The sequence below is a fragment of the Pygocentrus nattereri genome, chromosome 8 (assembly GCF_015220715.1).
Source record: "Pygocentrus nattereri isolate fPygNat1 chromosome 8, fPygNat1.pri, whole genome shotgun sequence".
Classification (NCBI taxonomy): domain Eukaryota; kingdom Metazoa; phylum Chordata; class Actinopteri; order Characiformes; family Serrasalmidae; genus Pygocentrus; species Pygocentrus nattereri.
Genome location: NC_051218.1, coordinates 7,945,561 through 7,966,220, shown reverse-complemented (window position 1 = coordinate 7,966,220; position 20,660 = coordinate 7,945,561). Strand labels below are relative to the sequence as shown.

The 20,660-nt window shown below is 45.5% G+C and overlaps 1 protein-coding gene across 1 annotated transcript in view; it reads right to left on the bottom strand.

Annotated features, from left to right (window-relative positions):
* The window catches only part of sntb2 (syntrophin, beta 2), a 30,969-nt gene that overhangs the window by 6,145 nt on the left and 4,164 nt on the right, over nucleotides 1-20,660 (bottom strand). The window contains exons 2-6 of the mRNA XM_017717218.2: nucleotides 9,850-10,054; nucleotides 8,179-8,386; nucleotides 5,835-5,977; nucleotides 2,722-2,918; nucleotides 410-600 (exon numbers count right to left, since the gene is read on the bottom strand). Of these exons, the coding sequence (XP_017572707.1) occupies nucleotides 410-600; nucleotides 2,722-2,918; nucleotides 5,835-5,977; nucleotides 8,179-8,386; nucleotides 9,850-10,054 (944 nt within the window). The remainder of the gene's footprint in view (nucleotides 1-409; nucleotides 601-2,721; nucleotides 2,919-5,834; nucleotides 5,978-8,178; nucleotides 8,387-9,849; nucleotides 10,055-20,660) is intronic.

Here is a 20,660-nt window from a genome sequence, read left to right as displayed (position 1 = left end):
GAAATTGCAGTGTGTATTCCAGGTGGTCACTAGGGCATTGATAGGCAGCTGTAAGTTCTCGGCATTGTACTGAGAGGTGGGTCCTATAGTGTTTTAAGTGGTGGCTAGAGTTCTGCTTGGTTGATTTTATGATATCCCAGGTGGTTGTTAAGGTGTTGATGGGCAGTTGCTAGGCTAGGCTCTATGATTAGGAATTGCAACAATTTTTTGACCAAAAAATAAGTAGAAAACTCAAAAATCTGAGGCGTTTTTAAAATGCTGCTAATCTACACTGAGCATGTGCAGCAGCACTCAAACCCAGCGGTGAGCAAAGCACAAAAGGCTGAAAAGGTCCCTAAAGGGGGGAAAGTTTCACCAAACTATCACTTTAAAGCATTTACTGCCTGTAAATGATATTCGGCTACTGTACCAGTTCTCCCTCCGGACCTCCAAAGTCCAGGTAGAGGTTTCGCATGCCGTCATCTGCAGACATCTTCAGCTTTTCGAAGGGGTAGTGGAAGAGCAGAGCGCCCCCCACAGGCTCGCCGTGGTCCCTCAGCACCGTGAAGCCACGATCGTAGTGCAGGATCAAACGCACGTCCTGCCTGTTCAACACGCATCCTACAGAGAGCAGAGACATCACTGAGCACCACGGGACCACAACACGCAACAACACGCATCCTACAGATAGCAGAGACAACACTGAGCAACGCAGGATCACAACATGCAACAACACGGAACACACATCCTACAGAGTCATCACTGAGCACTGCGGGTTCACAACACGCAACAGCACGCAACACACATCCTACAGAGTCATCACTGAGCTCTGTGGGATCACAACACGCAACACACATCCTACAGAGTCATCACTGAGCACTGTGGGATCACAACACTCAACACGTATCCTACAGAGAGCAGAGACATCACTGAGCACCGCAGGATCACAACACACAACAACACGCAACACACATTCTACAGAGTCATCACTGAGCACTGCGGGATCACAACATGCAACAACACTCAACACATATCCTTCAGAGAGCAGAGACATCACTGAGCACCACGGGATCACAACACACAACAACATACAACACGCATCCTACAAAGAGCAGAGACATCAATGAGCACTGCAGGATCACAACACAACACACATCCTACAGAGAGCAGAGACATCACTGAGCACCGCGGGATCACAACACGCAACACGCATCCTACAAAGAGCAGAGACATCACTGAGCACTGTGGGATCACAACACGCAACAACACGCAACACGCATCCTACCAAGAGCAAAGACATCACTGAGCACTGTGGGATCACAACACGCAACAACACGCAATACACATCCAACAGAGGCAATACTGAGCACTGTGGGATTACAACACGCAACACGCATTCTACAGAGATCAGAGACATTGGTGAGCACTGCAGGATCACAACACACATCCTACAGAGTCATCACTGAGCACTGTGGGATCACAACACGCAACACGTATCCTACAGAGTCATCACTGAGCACTGCGGGATCACAACACGCAACACATATCCTACAGAGTCATCACTGAGCACTGCGGGATCACAACACGCAACACGTATCCTACAGAGTCATCACTGAGCACTACGGCATCACAACACTCAACACACATCCTACAGAGTCATCACTGAGCACTGCGGGATCACAACACGCAACACGTATCCTACAGAGAACAGAGACAGCACTGAGCCCTGTGGGATCACAACACGCAACACGTATCCTACAGAGAGCAGAGACATCACTGAGCACCGTGGGATCACAACACGCAACAACACACATCCTACAGAGAGCAGAGACATCACTGAGCACTGTGGGATCACAACACGCAACAACACACAACACGCATTCTACAGAGAGCAGTGACATGACTGAGCACCACAGGGCACAACACAAAATAAAACACAATATACGCAAAACGCAACAACACACAACACGTAGCACAATATATACACAACACATACAACACACAACTCAGAACCTGATCAAACCAAATTTCTAATCAGTCATCAGTTCATCCTTATAGTTGTTTTCTTGAAAGACAGACAAATACACTAGTAGACAAGGCACATAGATATGCAGACAGATAGACAAACAGATACATAAACATACAGACAGACAGATGAAAATATAAATATTTGTATAAAGGAATCAATAAAGCTATGAATCCTGGCAGACTGACTGTGTCTGTACGCTACAGCTCAGCTACAGTCGTAACCTGGGAGCTGGTGGGGGGGGGGGCTTGTGGGTGTGTGGGGGCGGGCAGGGTTGGAGGGAGCGCAGTGGTTGGAACCGACTCGCTGAGTTGAGGAACATTTCCAGTCTGTTCTGCTGCCAGCATTGTCCACCACAGAGAGAGAGAAACCCAGACTGGCCTCTTCCTCTTCTAGCAGTTTCTCTGAGTCACAATGCTATCCCTTCAGTTTCACTGCAGCCTTCAGCTCAAATGCCCTGTTCCACTGCAGAACACTGTAAAACATCTGCTCTGCCCTTACTGAGCTGTAATGATCAGACATCACACTGTGCTCATCACATCGCTCTCATTTCAGAGAGGAGTCCAGGCGTCTGTGGACTCAGAGCCCATATGAGCTTCTGAGTTTTTAATGCTGTGATTATAATGAGATCAGATGGACTGAAAGTCCTAAAGATGCTACTAAAGCTTTGTAGTGCGATTCAGGGACTCAGAACACACACACACTCACACACACACCTATGGACACCTCCTTGATGATTTCGGCCGCAGCGTGCGCCCCCTGCACCAGCGCCCGCGTCCATGACGACAGGTCCCAGTGCGTCTCCACCCGAAACACGTGCGACTCCACCCCACGACTGGTACCTGAACGCGTGGAGAACACCAGATCAGCTCCTAATGAGGGAGAACTGCGACTGCTGCCAGAGTGGACCAACCTGCAGATGGACAGACACATTAAACACGATTATTATTATTATTATTAATATTAATATTATAACTATTACTTTTATATTACTTTTTAATATTGTTTCATGTTATATCATTACAGCATTATCAATAATCATTTCCACAATTATTCAAATAATAAAAACAAATGGTGGGGGAAGATGCCGTTCAGACCGGGCAAACCCAAACCAAAAATTTGCTGGGAACGTCTGGCAGAAGAACCTGTCAGATTGATCTTCAACTCACACCTCCGTCAGAACTTTGACCAGATATCGGGGGAGGTGGGGGACATTGACTCAGAATGGGCCATGTTCCGCTCCTCCATTGTTGAAGCGGCTGACTGTAGCTGTAGCCGCAAGGTAGTTGGTGCCTGTCGGGGCGGTAATCCTTGAACCCGGTGGTGGACACCTCAGGTGAGAGACGCCGTCAAGCTGAAGAAGGAGTCCTACCGGGCACCGGTTGGCCTGTGGGACACCAGAGGCAGCTTACAGGTATCGACAGGCCAAGCGATCTGCGATTTCAGTCGTCGCTAAGACAAAAACCCGGGTCTGGGAGGAGTTTGGTGAGGCCTTGGAAAGTGACTTTAAGTCGGCTCCGAAAAGATTCTGGCAAACCCTCAGGCGACTCAGAAGGGGAAAGCAGTGTGCCACTAGCACTGTATATAGTGAAGATGGTGTGTTGCTGAATACTGACGTCATTGGGCGGTGGAAGGAATACTTTGAGGACCTTCTCAATCCCACCGACACGTGCTCCAGTGAGGAGGCAGAGTCTGGAGACACGGGAATAGGCTCGTCCATTACTGAGGCCGAAGTCATTAAGGTAGTTAAAAAGCTCCTTGGTGGCAAGGCTCCAGGGGTGGATGAGATCCGTCCCGTGTCCCTCAAGGCTCTGGATGTTGTGGGGCTGTCTTGGATGACACGCCTTTTCAACAGTGCGTGGACATCAGGGGCGGTGCCACTGGATTGGCAGACTGGGGTGGTGGTGCCTCTTTTTAACAAGGTGGACCGGAGGGTGTGTTCCAACTACAGGGGAATCACACTCCTCAGCCTCCCTGGTAAGGTCTATGCAGGGATACTGGAGAAGAGAGTCTGGCTTATAGTCAAACCTCGGATTCAGGAGGAGCAGGTCGGGTTCCGTCTGGGTCGTGGAACACTGGACCAGCTCTTCACCCTCTCCAGGATCCTAGAGGGCTCATGGGTGTTTGCCCAACCAGTCCACATGTGCTTTGTGGATTTGGAGAAGGACTGTGTCCCCCGGGGTATTCTGTGGGAGGTGCTTCGGGAGTACGGGGTACATGGCTCTTTGCTACGAGCCATTCAGGCCCTGTACAAACAATGCAGGAGTTTGGTTCGCATGGCCGGCAGTAAGTCAGACTCGTTCCCAGTGAGAGTTGGACTCCGTCAGGGCTGACCTCAGGGTCACATCACTGCTGTTTGCAGATGATGTGGTCCTATTGGGGACATCAGGCCGCGAACTTCAGCTTTCGCTGGATCGGTTTGCAGCCGAGTGTGGGGATGAGAATCAGTACCTCTAAATCCGAGACCATGGTTCTCAGGCGGAAAAGGGTGGAGAGCCCTCTCTGGGTCGGGGATAAGCTCTTGCCTCAAGTGGAGGAGTTTAAGTATCTCGGGGTCTTGTTCACGAGTGATGGTACAAGGGAGCGGGAGATTGACAGGCGGATTGGTGCTGGGTCAGCAGTGATGCGGGCTCTTTACCGGTCTGTTGTGGTAAAGAAAGAGCTGAGCCACAAGGCAAAGCTCTCGATTTACCGGTCGATCTACGTTCCCACCCTCACCTATGGTCATGAGCTTTGGGTAATGACCGAAAGAATAAGATCGCGAATACAAGCGGCCGAAATGAGTTTCCTCCACAGGGTGTCTGGACTCTCCCTTAGAGATAGGGTAAGAAGTTCGGTCATCCGGGAGGGACGCAGAGTAGAGCCGCTGCTTCTTTACGTCGAGAGAAGCCAGTTGAGGTGGTTCGGGCATCTGGTTAGGATGCCTCTTGGACGCCTCCCTCGTGAGGTGTCACAGGCAAGTCCACCAGGGAGGAGACCCCGGGGTAGACCCAGGACACGCTGACATGATTATATTACCCAGCTGGCCTGGGAGCGCCTCAGAATCCCCCCCGGAGAGCTAGTGTAAGTGGCTGGGGAAAGGGGGTCTGGGCCTCATTGCTTAAGATGCTGCCCCCGCGACCCGAACCCCGGAGAAGCGGAAGATGATGGATGGATGAATGGATGGATGGAAAACAAATAATATTTTTAAAATTTTATTTTAATATTTTTTTCCCAGTTTCATTGTTGTGTATTTTTAATTTTTTAATATCCACAATCTTTACAAACCAGACTCATAGTCAGAGATCCTTGATTTGAATGCCCGAATGCAACTGCGGCATCATTCAAGATGCAATGGGAAAAACTAAAAAAACGGCTTCAGCCTCGTCCGTTTTCTATTAGCTGGGTTTATTATGCTACTGAGATGCTGATTGGAGCAGGACTGCTGTTTGGAGAGTTTGGAGAATTAAAGAGGACAAGTCACCCTGGAATTATTACTGAGCAGACTGTAAAAACTACAGACATGGCAGATTCACACGGGATTAAAATCACAAACCTAGTGATCACTCAGATTACAGCACCTCCTCAGATTAAACTAATCCATCTCCAGCAGGACTTTAGTTAATTCAGTCTTTTATGTTCATTATCACTGTTCATCACCACAGCCTCAGCTGTATGAGTCTCTCTTTCTCTGTGTGTGTGTGTGTGTGTGTGTATAAGTGTGTGTGTGTGTCTGTATATGAATATGTGTGTACCTGGTTGTGAGTAGAGGGTGTGTGTGTGTGTGTGAGTGTGTGTGTGAGAAATTGTATTTGTGTGTGTGTGTGTGAGAAAGTGTGTGTGTGTGTACCTGGTTGCGAGTAGAGGGTGTGTGAGCAGCGGTGTGTTCCAGGCCTCTCGTGTCCAGGGCACTGAGTCAAACAGCAGGATATCCTTCTCCGTTATCGCCATGACGACGGGTCTGTACTGGAGCCGCCCAGCATCCAGAGGGATCTAAACACATATTAATAAACATCAGCACTGGCGTGAACGTGGAACGTGTGAGAGGTCACACTGTATCGCACTTTCATCAGCGTGAAGCATGGAGGGGCTGCGCTCTGATTGGTGGGACCACAGGAAGTAGTTAACGCAAAGCCTGTTTCCTGTGGTTTCCAGTTTGTAAGCAGTTTGTTTCCTGCACCCCCACTTTCCTGTGCCCACTTTAGAACATACTACACACTCTGTACCAACAAACACACTGCAGATACTCCAGCAGCAGCACCGCAATCACTACCGACTCACTGTCACTGCTGTGCTGAGAACGGCCCAGAGGAGTGTTAATGTGCTGATAATGATCAATAAGTGCCATGATACCACACTGAGAGTGCAGTGATGCGCACCCAACTTCACACGCTGTATGTTTAGTATGTGTTACAGTCCACTGATGTCCCTCTGGGGCAGCTGTGGGCTGGAGGTTAGGGAACCGGCCCTGTGACCGGAAGGTCGGTGGTTCGATCCCCAAAGCCAAGAGTACATGACAGTACATCCTTGAGCAAGACACCTAACCTCCAACTGCTCCCTGGGCGCTGTGAATAGGGCTGCCCACCGCTCCGGGCAAGTGTGCTCACTGCCCCCGAGTGTGTGTGCCCACTAGTGTGTATGTGGTGTTTCACTGCACGGATGGGTTAAATGCAGAGGTGAAATTTCCCCGTTGTGGGACTAATACGGATCACTTAATCTTAAAATACCGAGTCCAGGTGTTTCAGCCACACTTGTTACTAACAGGTGTATAAAATCAAGCACAGCCTTGCAGCCTCATAGATCAGGAGTCGCAACCCAAATGTTGTGAAGTGCCGTTTTGTCCTTTCAACATAAATCAAACCACCTTAGGAGCCTCAACATTTAATGTCCATTTTACCATCTTGGCTGAAAGTGTGTCTCAGTGTGTGCTGATTAACTCGTAACGGTGAACCAATAATACAGACTCACTTTGCTCTGATTTTCAGCTTTTTTAGCTATAGCCACTTTCCTCGCATCTCTGGCAGGAAACTACCGCAAAAATAGAAATTTCTGCAAAACGTCTCTCAACGTTTGACTTTTTATGAGGCCGAATCAGCTTCTTATTGAACAGGTTCTTGGTTGAATTCTCCCGTTCCACCTTACATTTACATTTATGGCATTTGGCTGACGCTCTTATCCAGAGCGACTTACAATTTGATCATTTTACACAGGCAGGCCAAGGCGGTGTTAGGAGTCTTGCCCAAGGACCCTTATTGGTATAGTGTAGGGTGTTTACCCAGGTGGGGATTGAACCCCAGTCTACAGTGTAGAAGGCAACCAACCAACCACCTTAAATGGTGTAGCAGTTACATGCTGGCGCCTCAGGCACCATCTAAGGTGGAACAGGAAAATTCAAACAAGAAGCTAGAAAACAAGAAACTGTAACTGCAAATTTTTAGTGTTTGCTTCTTGTTGCAGATTAAACACATCAGGAAACCTGCTGGAGTGATTATAAACACAAATCGGTCCATTCGTCTCAAAATTATCGATGTTCGTCTCAAATCTCTCACTTTGCCGTTTCGTTAGCTACTAGCTGGGCGAGACTGTTGTCGGTGTTGCTATGGTGACCAGCAGTCTGCGCTGATCTGAAAGGGTGAATTAGCAGTTCTACATTAACTCCAGTGTTTAAGACCATTTACTGTTAAACTGTTTTGAACGTACAGTAGAGCTTAATTAATACTAATCTAATTCTGCTGTGGAACCTCAACAGGGCAGTAAAAGAGCCGCATGTTGCCGGACCCTGCTATGGAAAAACACTGGCATTGAAGGTTCATACTAAAGAGCTCAGTGACTTTAAACTCATGGGATGCCTCCTCTGTTGACTCACAACTCATTCTGTGAAATGTCTGTGCTGCTAGAGCTGCCCCTGCCAACTTTAAGTGCTATTACTGTGAAATGGAGCAACAATCTGTGCTGAAGTCTGTAAAAATCTCCCGTCCTCTGCTGCATCACTCAGTTCCAAACTGCCTCTGGAAGCAACATCAGCACAAGAGCGGTGTGTCAGGATCTTAATGAAATGGGTTACCACGGCTGAGCAGCTGCATCAGATCAGTGTTGCAAAGTGCAGTAGGTGTTTCTGATAAAATGGCCACTCTATGAATACTGTGATGATTTTTTTTCACTCCACTGGCCAGTCAGTCTCACTGTGCGTGTACCTGTTCTGCCAGCCAGCCGATGTGTTTCAGCTGTGTATGTGTGTTGGAGCTGGCTGAGCTCAGGTAGGCGTTGATGTGAGTGAGCGTTTGAGGCAGCAGGGCGGCAATGTTGGCGTGTATGGCGGTGAACCAGGAATGGGCAGTGGGTCCGTCCTTACAGCGCAGAACCACAGTGTGCTGACCGTCAGGAGAGTGAAGCTCCAACAACCTGTACTCAAACACAGAACGTGTAAACATACATCATTTTAGAATTTTTTTTTGTTTATTGAGTCTCAGTGTCACTGCTGGACTGAGAATCCACCAACCAAAAATATCCAGCCGACAGCGTCCTGTGGGCACCATCCTGTGACCACTGATGAAGGACTAGAGGATGACCAACACAAACTGTGCAGCAGCAGATGAGCTATCGTCTCTGACTTTACATCTACAAGGTGGACCGACAAGGTAGGAGTGTCTAATAGAGTGGACAGTGAGTGGACAGTGTTTAAAAACTCCAGCAGCACTGCTGTGTCTGATCCACTCGCACCAGCACAACACACACTAACACACCACCACCACGTCAGTGTTACTGCAGTGCTGAGAATGATCCACTACCTAAATAGTACCTGCTCTGTGAGGGTCCATGGGGGTCCTGACCACTGAAGAACAGGGTAAAAGGGGGTAACAAAGTATGAGAGAAACAGATGGACTACAGTCTGTAACTGTAGAACTACAAAGTGCACCTATATAGTAAGTAAAATGGACAATGAGGGTAGAAACAGGGTCATAGTGGTCAGGCAGTGGTCATAATGTTATGCCTGATTGTCTATACAGTATAAGTAACAAACTGTAACTGTGTTAGCTAATTAATAAGGTTAATTACTTTGTTTCTACTTGAGGGTCTTGCTCTCCCTTTGCTGCTGCAGCACAGTGAATTTCCCTGCAGCGGGACTAATAAAGGATTATCTTATCTTAGCATAATGTCCAAATGTGGAGTTGTTCAGTGATCTCTAATAGACTTGACAGCGTGGGTTCTGATGCTGACAGTGAACGAAAGCACTGTAACTGTTTTATCTATGTGCTAATATACTTTCGTCCACATTTGGTTATATGTGCTTTGCATGATGCTAATTGGTGGATTCTTGGTTCCACACCTCGTTAGCCTAACAAATCATGTCTTGGCTCAGAGGAGAAGTTGTGTAAATTTGATTTCTAACAGAACTACCACTTTATGAGAAGACTGAATTTACCCCCTGATTTCTGAGTGACCATTTCAAATGATCCACTTCAAACACACTTGAGATGCACCAGCTATGAGGTTTTGATTTATTTACAGAAATAAGAATTTTTACTGGCCTTGAATCCCAACGTGTGTGTTACATGAACACATCAAACTCATTAGCAGTTTCAAGAACTTTCTATTAAACACTGACTACCACAGACATAACACAGCATATCAGCGGAATCTTGTTAACATGGCTGTAAACAGCTGATCACTGTAGGAAATTAATAATGTAAACATGTTCTGTGCCCCTCAAGATGATCAGTGAAAGCAAACTAAGCACCACGTTCCACCACTTTGGGACTTTATCTCCAGCCACAAAGAACAAATACTGTACCAACGTTTTCAGCCATCAAGGTCATTCAACTATTTGGCTCATGGTGGCTGAACGCACCCCACCCCCTCCTTACCTGCTCTCCAGGTCAGGCATGGTGAGGTTCCTGCAGATGAAGCTCATTTTGAGAGGAATGACCTTCCTGTCTTTGCTGCCACCGTGTTTTGGGGATTCCTCAGTGTTGGTGAAGTTGGAGGACGGAGACCAGAGGCCATCCCAGGGCAGCTCGGCCAGCATGGAGGGCTTTTTAAACAGGGGGGACACCTCCCGGATATACTTCACTGTGGGAAACAAACACATTTACTCCTTTATTTGGGTTCAATTTCATACAGTCATAATACAATCAATTATCACATCCACCATTTCTGTCTGACTTTACAAAGTTCCACAGCTTTGAGCATGGAGTCCTAAAGGCTTGGGTTACCAACAGCAAAAGCCCTAAAGGCCAGAACTACCAACAATACAAGCCCTAAAGACAGCCACACCGCAGAGGGCCCCAAAGAGTGGCACCACCAAGAGGGAAAACCCTAAAGATGTACATTACCAAGATGGAGGAGCCCCAAATACTGGCACTACCAGTAGTAAAAACCCTAAAGAGTACCCTCATCAAGACCTTAAAGACTGGCACAATCAAGTGTGTAAAGACTGGCAATGCCAAGAGTAAAAGCCATAATGACTGACACTACCAAATGTAAGAGCCCTAACGACTGGCACTACAAAGAGAGAGAACCCTGAACACTTACACTATCAAGAGCAACAGCCTGAAAAACTGGCACTGACACCGTCATTAGAGCACTTACTCATGGTAGTGTCAGTCTTCGGGGCCTTCACTCTTGGTAGCACTAGTCTTTAGGGATCTTACTAATGGTAGCGCCAGTCTTTAAAGCTTTCCCTCTTGGTAGCCCCAGTCTTTAGGGCTTTCACTCTTGGTAAGGCCAGTTTTTAGGGCTTTTATGTTTGCTAATGCCAGTCTTTAGGGCTTTCACTCCTTACTCATGCTAACACCAGTCTTTAGGCCTTTCACTCTTAGTAGCACCAATCTTTAGGGCTTTCACTCTTGGTGGCACTAGTCTTTAGGGCTTTCACTCGTGGTGGCGCCAGTCTTCAGGGCTTTCACTCTTGGTGGTGCTAGTCTTTAGGGGTCTCACTACACCCTCTTATCCACAGTGACTTACAAAATGTGAAGACATCTGTTCACGGCACACTTTCATAGCTCTGGTCGTTTTGTTTGACCTGATGGTAATACTGAGTGTGGAGAAACTCCTGCCAGCTCTGGGTCCATCTGCAGGATCAGAACCAAACCCAAAAATCATTCACAGTCCAGCGCTGTGACAGAGAGGAACAGAGACGAGAGAAAGACTTACTGTCAGAAACTAATCCAATCTGAACGGAATGCTGTTTACTGTTATTGTACAAGTGCAGCACTCAAACAACTGCATACCACAGCCAAAACCAGCATGCTGGAGTGCTAAATGCTAAAGTGTTAGCAGGAGAAGCAGGCTGGTGTGGGTGTGTGTGTGTGTGTGTGTGTGTGTGTGTACAGGCTGATTTGAGCTCTAAGGCTTTTTTCCTTAAATGGAGGAAAACTGATTGGGTTCATTCATCCTGGGCTGGAGCTCCTCACCACAGTTTAACCTCAACACACACCCCACTCTTCACAAACACACACTCTACTGCTGGAGAACAGTTATGAGGACGGAACTGGGCTTTGGAGCAGTGGAACTGTGTTGTCTAGAGTGATAGAGCTCCATGCAGTACCTTTGGGATGAGCTGGAGTGACCCAGAAATGACCATCCAACATCAATACCTGACGTCACTAATGCTAAATCAAATCCTCAAACTAAGGTTCAACATCTCTCTCCACTCTCTGTGTGTGTATATATGTATTATTTTAAAAATAACAAAGGCCAACTGAAGAAAGAGAAGTTTCCAAAAAAATAAAAATTACAAAGAAAATGTTCCTCCCAACAACCATCTGGAAGACCTGGTCGACCCCAAAACTGCCACCGTCAGATAAACAGCACTTAAAGCTTTGATCTTTTTGAGAGAGGAGAAAATCAAGCTGCTCCAGATCTGAAAACATCCACAGGTGTTTCTGTCCATCCTTCCACTGTGAGAAGACCACTCAGCGCTGTGGGTCTGAAAGGATGTGTAGCTGATCAAGAAGAACCTCACTGAGAAAAGGAGACGGACACATCAAATAAAGAAGCTGAACGGTGGACTGGCCACACCAGAGTCCAGACCTCAGCACCACTGAATGGCTTTGATTACTTCAGAAAATCATCAACCAGTTTCTAAGACTGAGCTTTGGAGGCATGTCTACAGATTCTTTGAGGAGCTGAAAGTGAGGCTCCTGAGAAGAATGGAAGCTGGAATGAAGGGAGAGAGAGACTCACTGACTGACCACAGCTGAGAGTAGAGTTAGCTACTGAAGACGCTGTACTAAAGTTGTATGTAGTGGCTGTAACAGCTAAAAATGAAAAAAAAAAAAAGGTCTTTTGTACATAACTGCATTATATACATGTCACATGCACATGTATGTATATATAAAATGCATTTAAGGCCACATGATTACATATACATATGTCCTGACAAAGTATAAAAACAAGCCTTTGTGTGTGTGTGTGTGTGTAAGTGCTCCTTCTCTCTGTAAGGGAAATCTGAGACGGAGAGATGAGGATGAAGTCATTCTTGGATGCAGGCGAGGATTAAGCTCATGAAAGCTTTTGGCTGCGTCGGCCGTCAGTGCGTGGGCTATTGGACTCGATAAACGGGTTGTGGGGGATGTAAAGGTCCGTACTGATCTACTGATCACGTCTCTGTGCAGTAAAGATCACCTATGACTGATATTCTGTACCTGAGCACCATTAAAGTGATAGTTTGGTATAATCACATGTGCGCAGCGGTGAACCATAACTAAACTTTAAAAGCAGTTTTGCGTGTGTATGGTGTGTGTGTAGGTTGTGTGTGTGTGTGTGTGAGAGAGAGAGAGAGAGAGAGAGAGAGAGAGAGAGAGAGTGTGTGTGTGTGTGTATGGTGTGTGTATAGTGAGTGGTGTGTGTATGGTGTGTGTATGGTAGGAGCTGCCCACCCTACGCTGATGTTCTCATAGACTCCTAATTATTCCTAATACCAATATTACTGCTATTAATATTAGTAATATAATCACTTGTAGGTAGCTTGACCAGAGGAGGATGGGTCCCCCCTGGTGAGCCTGGTTCCTCCCAAGGTTTCTTCCTCAGTTCTGAGGGAGTTTTTCCTTGCCACTGTTGCCCCTGGCTTGCCCACCAGGGGGTTTCTGTACATTCTTACAGTCCTTTTGAAACTTTGTCTTTTCCGAAATTCTGTAAAGCTGCTTTGTGACAACATCCATTGTAAAAAGCGCTATACAAATAAATTTGATTTGATTTGTGTGTGTGTGTATGGTGTGTGTGTATGGTGTGCGTGTGAGAGAGTGTGTGTGTATTGTGTGTGAGTGGTATGTGTGTGTGTGTATAGTGAGTGGTGCGTGTGTATGGTGTGAGTGTGTATGGTGTGTGTGTGTGTGTGTATAGTGAGTAGTGTGTGTATGGTGTGTGTGTATGGTGTGCGTGTGAGAGTGTGTGTGTATGATGTGTGAGTGGTACGTGTATATAGTGAGTGGTGTGTGTGTATGGTGTGAGTGTGTCTGAGTGGTATGTGTGTGTATGGTGTGTGTGTGTGTGTATGTATGGTGTGAGTGTGTATGTGTCCGAGTGGTATGTGTGTGTATGGTGTGTGTGTGTGTGTGTATGTGTGTGAGTGTGTATGGTGTGAGTGTGTGTGTGGGTGTGTGTGTATGGTGTGTGTGTCTTCGTGTTCTCGGAGTGTGGAGGCTGCTCTATGTGGGACAGGCTGACAGACTCCTGCGTGTCCTCTGTGCTCTGGCCTAATTAAAACGAGGGCTGAACTGACTGACAGCGTTAATGAGCTCTTTAAACAGAACACAAGCAGAGAGACGGACGGCAGCGCTGACGCGCGCCGGCGATACACTGACGCGACAGTGATATACTTTTGTATATGAAAAAATCCATAAACATGATACAGTATGTGCTTTTAATAACTAATATACGCGCCAGCACAGTATTTTGAGACCAAACGTCTCGTGGTGACAAAACATTTTTAGTAATTATGGGAAAAAGCACCGCTAGTCAGTTCTGCTAACTGGAAACAGCTAATGCTAGCTAACAAGCTAATTCTCCAACTCTGCTGGCTGAGAATGGCTAATGCTAACCCACTGTCTGTGATCTAACTCTGTTAGCCAACGGTGGCTAATACCTGGCTAATACCAACTCTGCGCTGCCCAACACAGGCTGAAAATAGCTAAAACTAGCTAACCGTCTGTTATCGAAGTCTTTTGAGTGAAAATAGCTAAACTAGCCAAACTAGCCTGAGTTGATATGACTGCACACAATCATCCACCCTCTCCTGGGTTTCTGTGGCTGTTCACTTTCTTTCTCCTCGTCACTTCTGCACTGAGCTGTCTGAAAGTTTCCACCAGAAAACTCCGGAAAACATGCCATCAGAACTGTTCCACAGTGTGTGTGTGTGTGTGTGTGTGTGTGTGTGAGAGAGAGAGAGAGAGAGAGAGAGAGAGAGAGAAAGAAAGAGAGAGTGTGAGAGAGAGAAAGAGAGAGTGTGAGAGAGTGAGAGAGAGAGAGAGTGTGTGCGTGTGTGTGAGAGAGAGTGAGAGAGAGTGTGTGCGTGTGTGAGAGAGAGAGAGAGAGAGAGAGAGAGAGAGAGAGAGAGTGTGCGTGTGAGAGAGTGTGTGTGTGTGTGAGAGAGAGAGTGAGAGAGAGTGTGTGTGTGTGTGTGTGTGTGTGTGTGAGTGTGTGAGAGAGAGAGAGAGAGAGAGAGAGAGAGAGAGAGAGAGAGAGAGAGAGAGAGAGAGAGAGAGAGAACACCACTCATTTACTGACATGCTCTCACGCTCACTGCAGTTACACACAATGTGCAGGTGTGTTTGGTAGAAACATAAAATACAGGATGGAAGAGTTTCACCTGAGGCTGCTCTATTCACTCTCTCACCCTCACTCTCCCTGTTGCTCACTCTCTCACGCGTTCACTCTCTCCCCCACTCTCCCTCACACTCTCGCTCACTCTCTCTCTCACCCTCTCCACCCCCCTCTGCATGTTGAGGCTCTCTGCCCATGGAATTCAGGGAAGTGTGTGTTGTTGTAGTAAAGAACCATTTACGGGACAAAATGAAAAACAGAAACACTGAACTCTCACAGCCTCGCTGAGGAAAACAAAGTTCAAAATTCATACTTTTACAGTAGCAGCCAAATAACTTCAGTATCCCTGAGCACTGAGAGACTCTGCACTACTCAGCACATTCGAATACTCAATTACATGATCGTTACATTCAGGAGCCAGTCTGAAATCTAGACTGACCGTCTGATTAGCATGTTATTAAAGTCTGCAGCCCAACAGCAGAACCGAGCAAACCACAAAGCAGATCACTCCCAGTAGAACCAGCACTGTAATGTTCCTGCTCACGTGTTCCAGAAAAGCATTCCAAAACTAGTGGAACAAATTAATATAATAATGTGGTAACATAACCGGTTGTAAAGCTAAAGGACAAATCAGCGCTACGTCACGACAGCAAAGAACTCGGGGCCGGGCGGATAACGCACAGAACAGACTTTGGTTCTAGTTCATCTCCCACCAGCTCGAGAAACAGCTGGAACTGTAATAATAACCACCGTTAAGAATTGAATGGTTTTTTGGGTCGTGTAACGTCACTCTAGTGTGTGTAAAAGGGCGTTATTCACGCACGGAGGAGGGGTCGAGTTCTGGGGGAGGTTATGTGTAAACTTATTTCGGGTTTCCGCTCCGCTACCAATACAGCTGCATTTCGTAATTCATCATTTTACACAGAACTTCCCAAACCGGAAATGATTTTACACAGAACTTCCCAAACCGGAAACGAGAGAAAGGCTCATTGGCTAATTAATGCTGGATCAGTTATTTCAGAACACATTAACAACCACCAACCAACCAACAACAGGCGACTGCCGGACTTCAGCAGGTCACTGGATCCAGCCGCAGTCATGCTGGTACTGGTAAGGGCAGTTTCTGAGTAAACAACTCTGACAGGCCGCAATGTTATACTGAGGTTCTTATGACGTCACAGCTGCTCTCGTTAAGCTCCGTCATTAAAGGACCAATTATTGCTTTAACTATTAAAGCTCACTTCTCAGACTCTCCTGCTCTCTCAGCTACAGGGCTGCTCTGTTACCCATAATCCCCTGCAGTCCTCAGCTCTGTTGTTATTGAACACTCTCCACCAAAACCACCAAAACCCACTCTTAATCAGAACAGCGTGTGGTTCAGCGGAGTGACGGGCGGGGGGGTCAGTGGGCTCCTTTACACATCACATGTTTGTTTTTATACAATATCAGGTTTTACACAAACACACACACACACACACACATATACACACATTAACAGACACACACATACATGTATGCACATACATACACACATATATACATAATACATACATACACACCCTACACACACACACATACATATAAACACACATTGACACATACACACACGTACACACACACACATATATATATATATATACACACCCTACACACTCACACACATACACACACACACACACACACACCTATACATATATATACACACATTGACACACACACATACATAGACACACACACACGTACGCACATACATACACACATATATACATACATACACACCCTACACACACACACATCTATACATCCATCCATCCATCAATTTTCTAAGCCGCTTCTCCGTCAGGGTCGTGGGGGGGTGCTGGAGCCTATCCCAGCAGTCTTCGGGCGGAAGGCAGGATACACCCTGGATGGGTCGCCAGTCCATCGCAGGGCAGACAGACAGACACAGACACAGACAGTCACTCACACCTAGGGGCAATTTAGCATGTCCAATTGGCCTGACTGCATGTCTTTGGACTGTGGGAGGAAACCGGAGAACCCGGAGGAAACCCACGCAGACACGGGGAGAACATGCAACATGCAACATGCAAACTCCACACAGAGTGGACCCCGGTCACCCGGCCGGGGAATCGAACCCAGGCCCTCCTCACTGTGAGGCGACAGCGCTACCCACCACGCCACCGTGCCGCCCCACATCTATACATAATATACATAATACTAAATATGTAAAGTACATACGTGTTATTATATGTAATAATGATAAGTCTCGTATGAATCATGTTCATGTTGTGTTTTTCACTTTTACACACTATTTGAAAATTTGAGAACTCGTCCAAAATGACGCGATATTTCCTCCGCTTCCTTTATGTTCCATTGACAGTTATGGATGTTCTTTCTTTCTCAATATGTATTTTTAAATGTCAATCAGTCAATCTAATAGATAACATAAGTATTATCAATGTGTAAACATATACGTAACGATAATAATAATAATAATATGCTCCATATGTAATAGATAAATGCATCTACATATAATAACATGTCCCATATGTATTATTCACATACGCATGTATCTATATGTAATAATAATAATAATACTCATATTTTATACATATTAAAGCATCTCTATGTAGTGTATCATACGTATACATAATGCATTTACAATGTATTATATATAAAAATGCTCCTGCAATTTGTCCATATACTGGGAAAATGAATGTTGGATTCAACCGATGATGACCACACACTGACTGACCAAACTTTGCTCCCTTATAATAACACAGCAAAACTGAAAGCAGCGAGAGGAACCTGCGGAACGCGGTTCCAACACCTCATCATAAACACATCGCAGCCCAAAACTGCCCATCGACACGCCCTGCAGAACAATGCAGACCATTCCCTCCTGCCTCCCACTCAGCTCCATCGCCGGCTGTGTCCCAATCCTACACTGAAGCATCAACACAACACCTATTAAAAAAGATCAATACACTGAATCTGCCTCATATCAGCAGGAGTGACCAGCAGAGAGGACAGAGGAGTTTTAGTCCAGCATGAGGAATGAAATTAGAGTGAAGTGGATGTTTTTCAGACGGAATCTTCCACGTTCTGAGTCAGCACGAGCTGCAGCGCGTCTGTTCCTCATTAGAGCTCCCAGCGTTAGATATTAACCAAACCCACAGAAACCAGCCTCGCTCACCACTCCAGACCCAGCAGGGCCCAAACTGGCCGTCCCACGGACGCAGCGTTACAGCACCAACTCACAGACGAGGGAGGCAGCGATACCAGCTCTGTCAGACGGAGTACGAGTGCATGAGTACGAGTACTCGGCAAGTCAGAGTACATACTCAGAAGGAAGTATCTTGTAGTGTAAATGAGTGTAATGAACCGTAACAGCACATCGTTAAATCTGCCTGGCTTTAAATGAAGTGCGACAGCTGTGTGAACACAGCCCGACACCACTGTGTGAGTTGTTACACTCAGCTTATGTCAGCTGGTACCGGAATGTCGGTAAGTCTTATGAGTACGAGTAACTGAGCACATTGGCCTGATAACTACAGTAACGGTATCGATGCATCTCTACTGCAGCCAGGTCACTCAGTCCACCGGTTCAACACAACAAACCCACCTGACCAGACCAGCTCATCAATACTCAGTCACTCCCTCTCATAACCTGGGTTATTACACTCATTGGTGTGATAATGACCTCCTTAATTCAGTGTGTGAGGTGTAATCAGATGTCTGTGAGATGGTGTGAGATGTCTGGTGTGAGATGGTTCAGATGTCTTTACAGTGGCGATAGGAACCAGGTGTCGCCACAAACCCTGTGATCACAGAATTTTAGCTGATTATTAAAGGTCATATAAATGCAAATAGCAAAAAATATATAAAATATATTATATATATATATATATATATATATATATATATATATATATATATTTTTTTTTTTTTTTGTTCATTTAGCAAAATCTTGCTTTTCCTTCATGCACTCTTAAAAACACGAATCCTTTAGTAAAGAAAACATATAGAACCGTAAACACTCACGAAGAACTGTTCACATGGCGAAATGGTTCTTCAGATTGATCAATAACGTGTTGTGGTAACACTTTCTATGAATACCATGTTAGTGAAAATCTATAAACACGTTTTCATGCATTCATAAGTCACTATAAATATGGCTGTAAATATTTATAAAAAGTAATTACACCTTATAGCTATGTTTATTATGTATTATGAAGTATTAACACTGTGCATTATAAGCAGTGCTAATAACATGTTATATTGTTAGAAAGTTATCAACTCTGACAGTTCATAATGCATCATAAACATGGTTATAAAGTGCAATGCATGTTTATAAACACTTAGTCATGTATATGATGCCTTATAACATGTTATGAATGTACTCATAGGTTCCTATAGACATGGTATTCACAGAACATGTTATATGGTTCTATACAGAACCTTAGTGATAAAGGTTCTACACACAAAAAGATATGTGTGGTTCTTCAATAAGTAAAGAAAACGGTTCTATATAGAAGCATGAACACTTTACATGATGAAATGGTTCTTCAGCTTGATGGAGCATGTGCTATATATGGTTCTATATGGCACTAAAAAGGGTTATTCTACTCATACAAGCTTGACCCATACACAGCACAAGCTCCATCAAGCTGAAGAACCATTTCATGATGCAAAGGGTTCTTTTGAGTGCTCATGGTTCTATAACAAATTCTTTACTGAAGAACACTTGAGAGTGCATACAGCAGCAAAAAGGGTTACAAGCCTGACATCGTAACAACAGCAGAACCCTTTTGGTGCTATATAGAACGATACATAACGCATTCTCCATCACTCTGAATAACCATTTCACTAAAGAGAAATTTGAGGATGCAAATATATATATAACCATTTTCTTTAATAAAGAAATTAATTATCTAGCTCATAAAAAAGAAAAAAAGAAAAAGAAACCGTTCCCTAAACGGTTCTATCCCTCTGTGTGAACGTATGAATGTACCCCTGTCCCAACTTCTTCGGAACATGCTGCAGGCATCAAATTCAGAATGAGTGAATATTTGCAAAAAACAATAAAGTTTATCCGTCTGAACATTAAATATCTTGTCTTTGTAGTGTATTCAATTGAATATAGGTTGAAAGGGATTTGCAAATCACCGTATTCTGTTTTTATTTATGTTTTACACAACGCCCGTGGGGTTGTATATCGAATGTTGATAATGGAAAATAGTGGAAAATCTGGAATAATCACTCTGGAGGCTAAGATTGAGTAGAAGGCCAGAGCGTCTGGTTTCTCTTCTCACACTTCTCTATCTAATCGGGGTTAAATCTGGGTTTAATGGGGGTTAAATCAGGGTTTAATTGGGGTTGAATTTTAGTGATTTTTTAAATGGATTTTTGGGGACTAAAGGAAACAATCTGGCAACCAAGGTCAAAGCCCAGAACCGGTGAAGCTAAACTTAGCAGAACTGAAAGGGAAGCAGCTTGTATTGCGCAAGTTCCCGTTCCACCGCCGCTGCACTGTCGCTGCTGACCGCGCTCACCCCGGCGCGCCGTGTTCGGCCCCTTCGGGAGGTCACTCGGTTCCGGCTGCAGACGAGAACAGAGGAAGCGGCAGAACAGAGCGTGAATAGAGCCTCTTGTTTCATTGTGAAGTTTTAATTGGACAGAAACAAAGAACACGTCTTCACTGACGCGGCCAGAACCGACACACGCTGCAGCCCTCAGAACCCTCAGCTGAGCTGGACTACAGGCTCAAAAAGACGCTTCCTTAAGGGTTCTTTAGTAAAGACAATGGTTCTATATAGAACTATGAACACTCAAAGAACCATCTGTATGCTTAAATGTTCTTGAGCTTGATGGAGAATGTGGTGTATAGTGTTCTAAACAGAATATTTTTGAA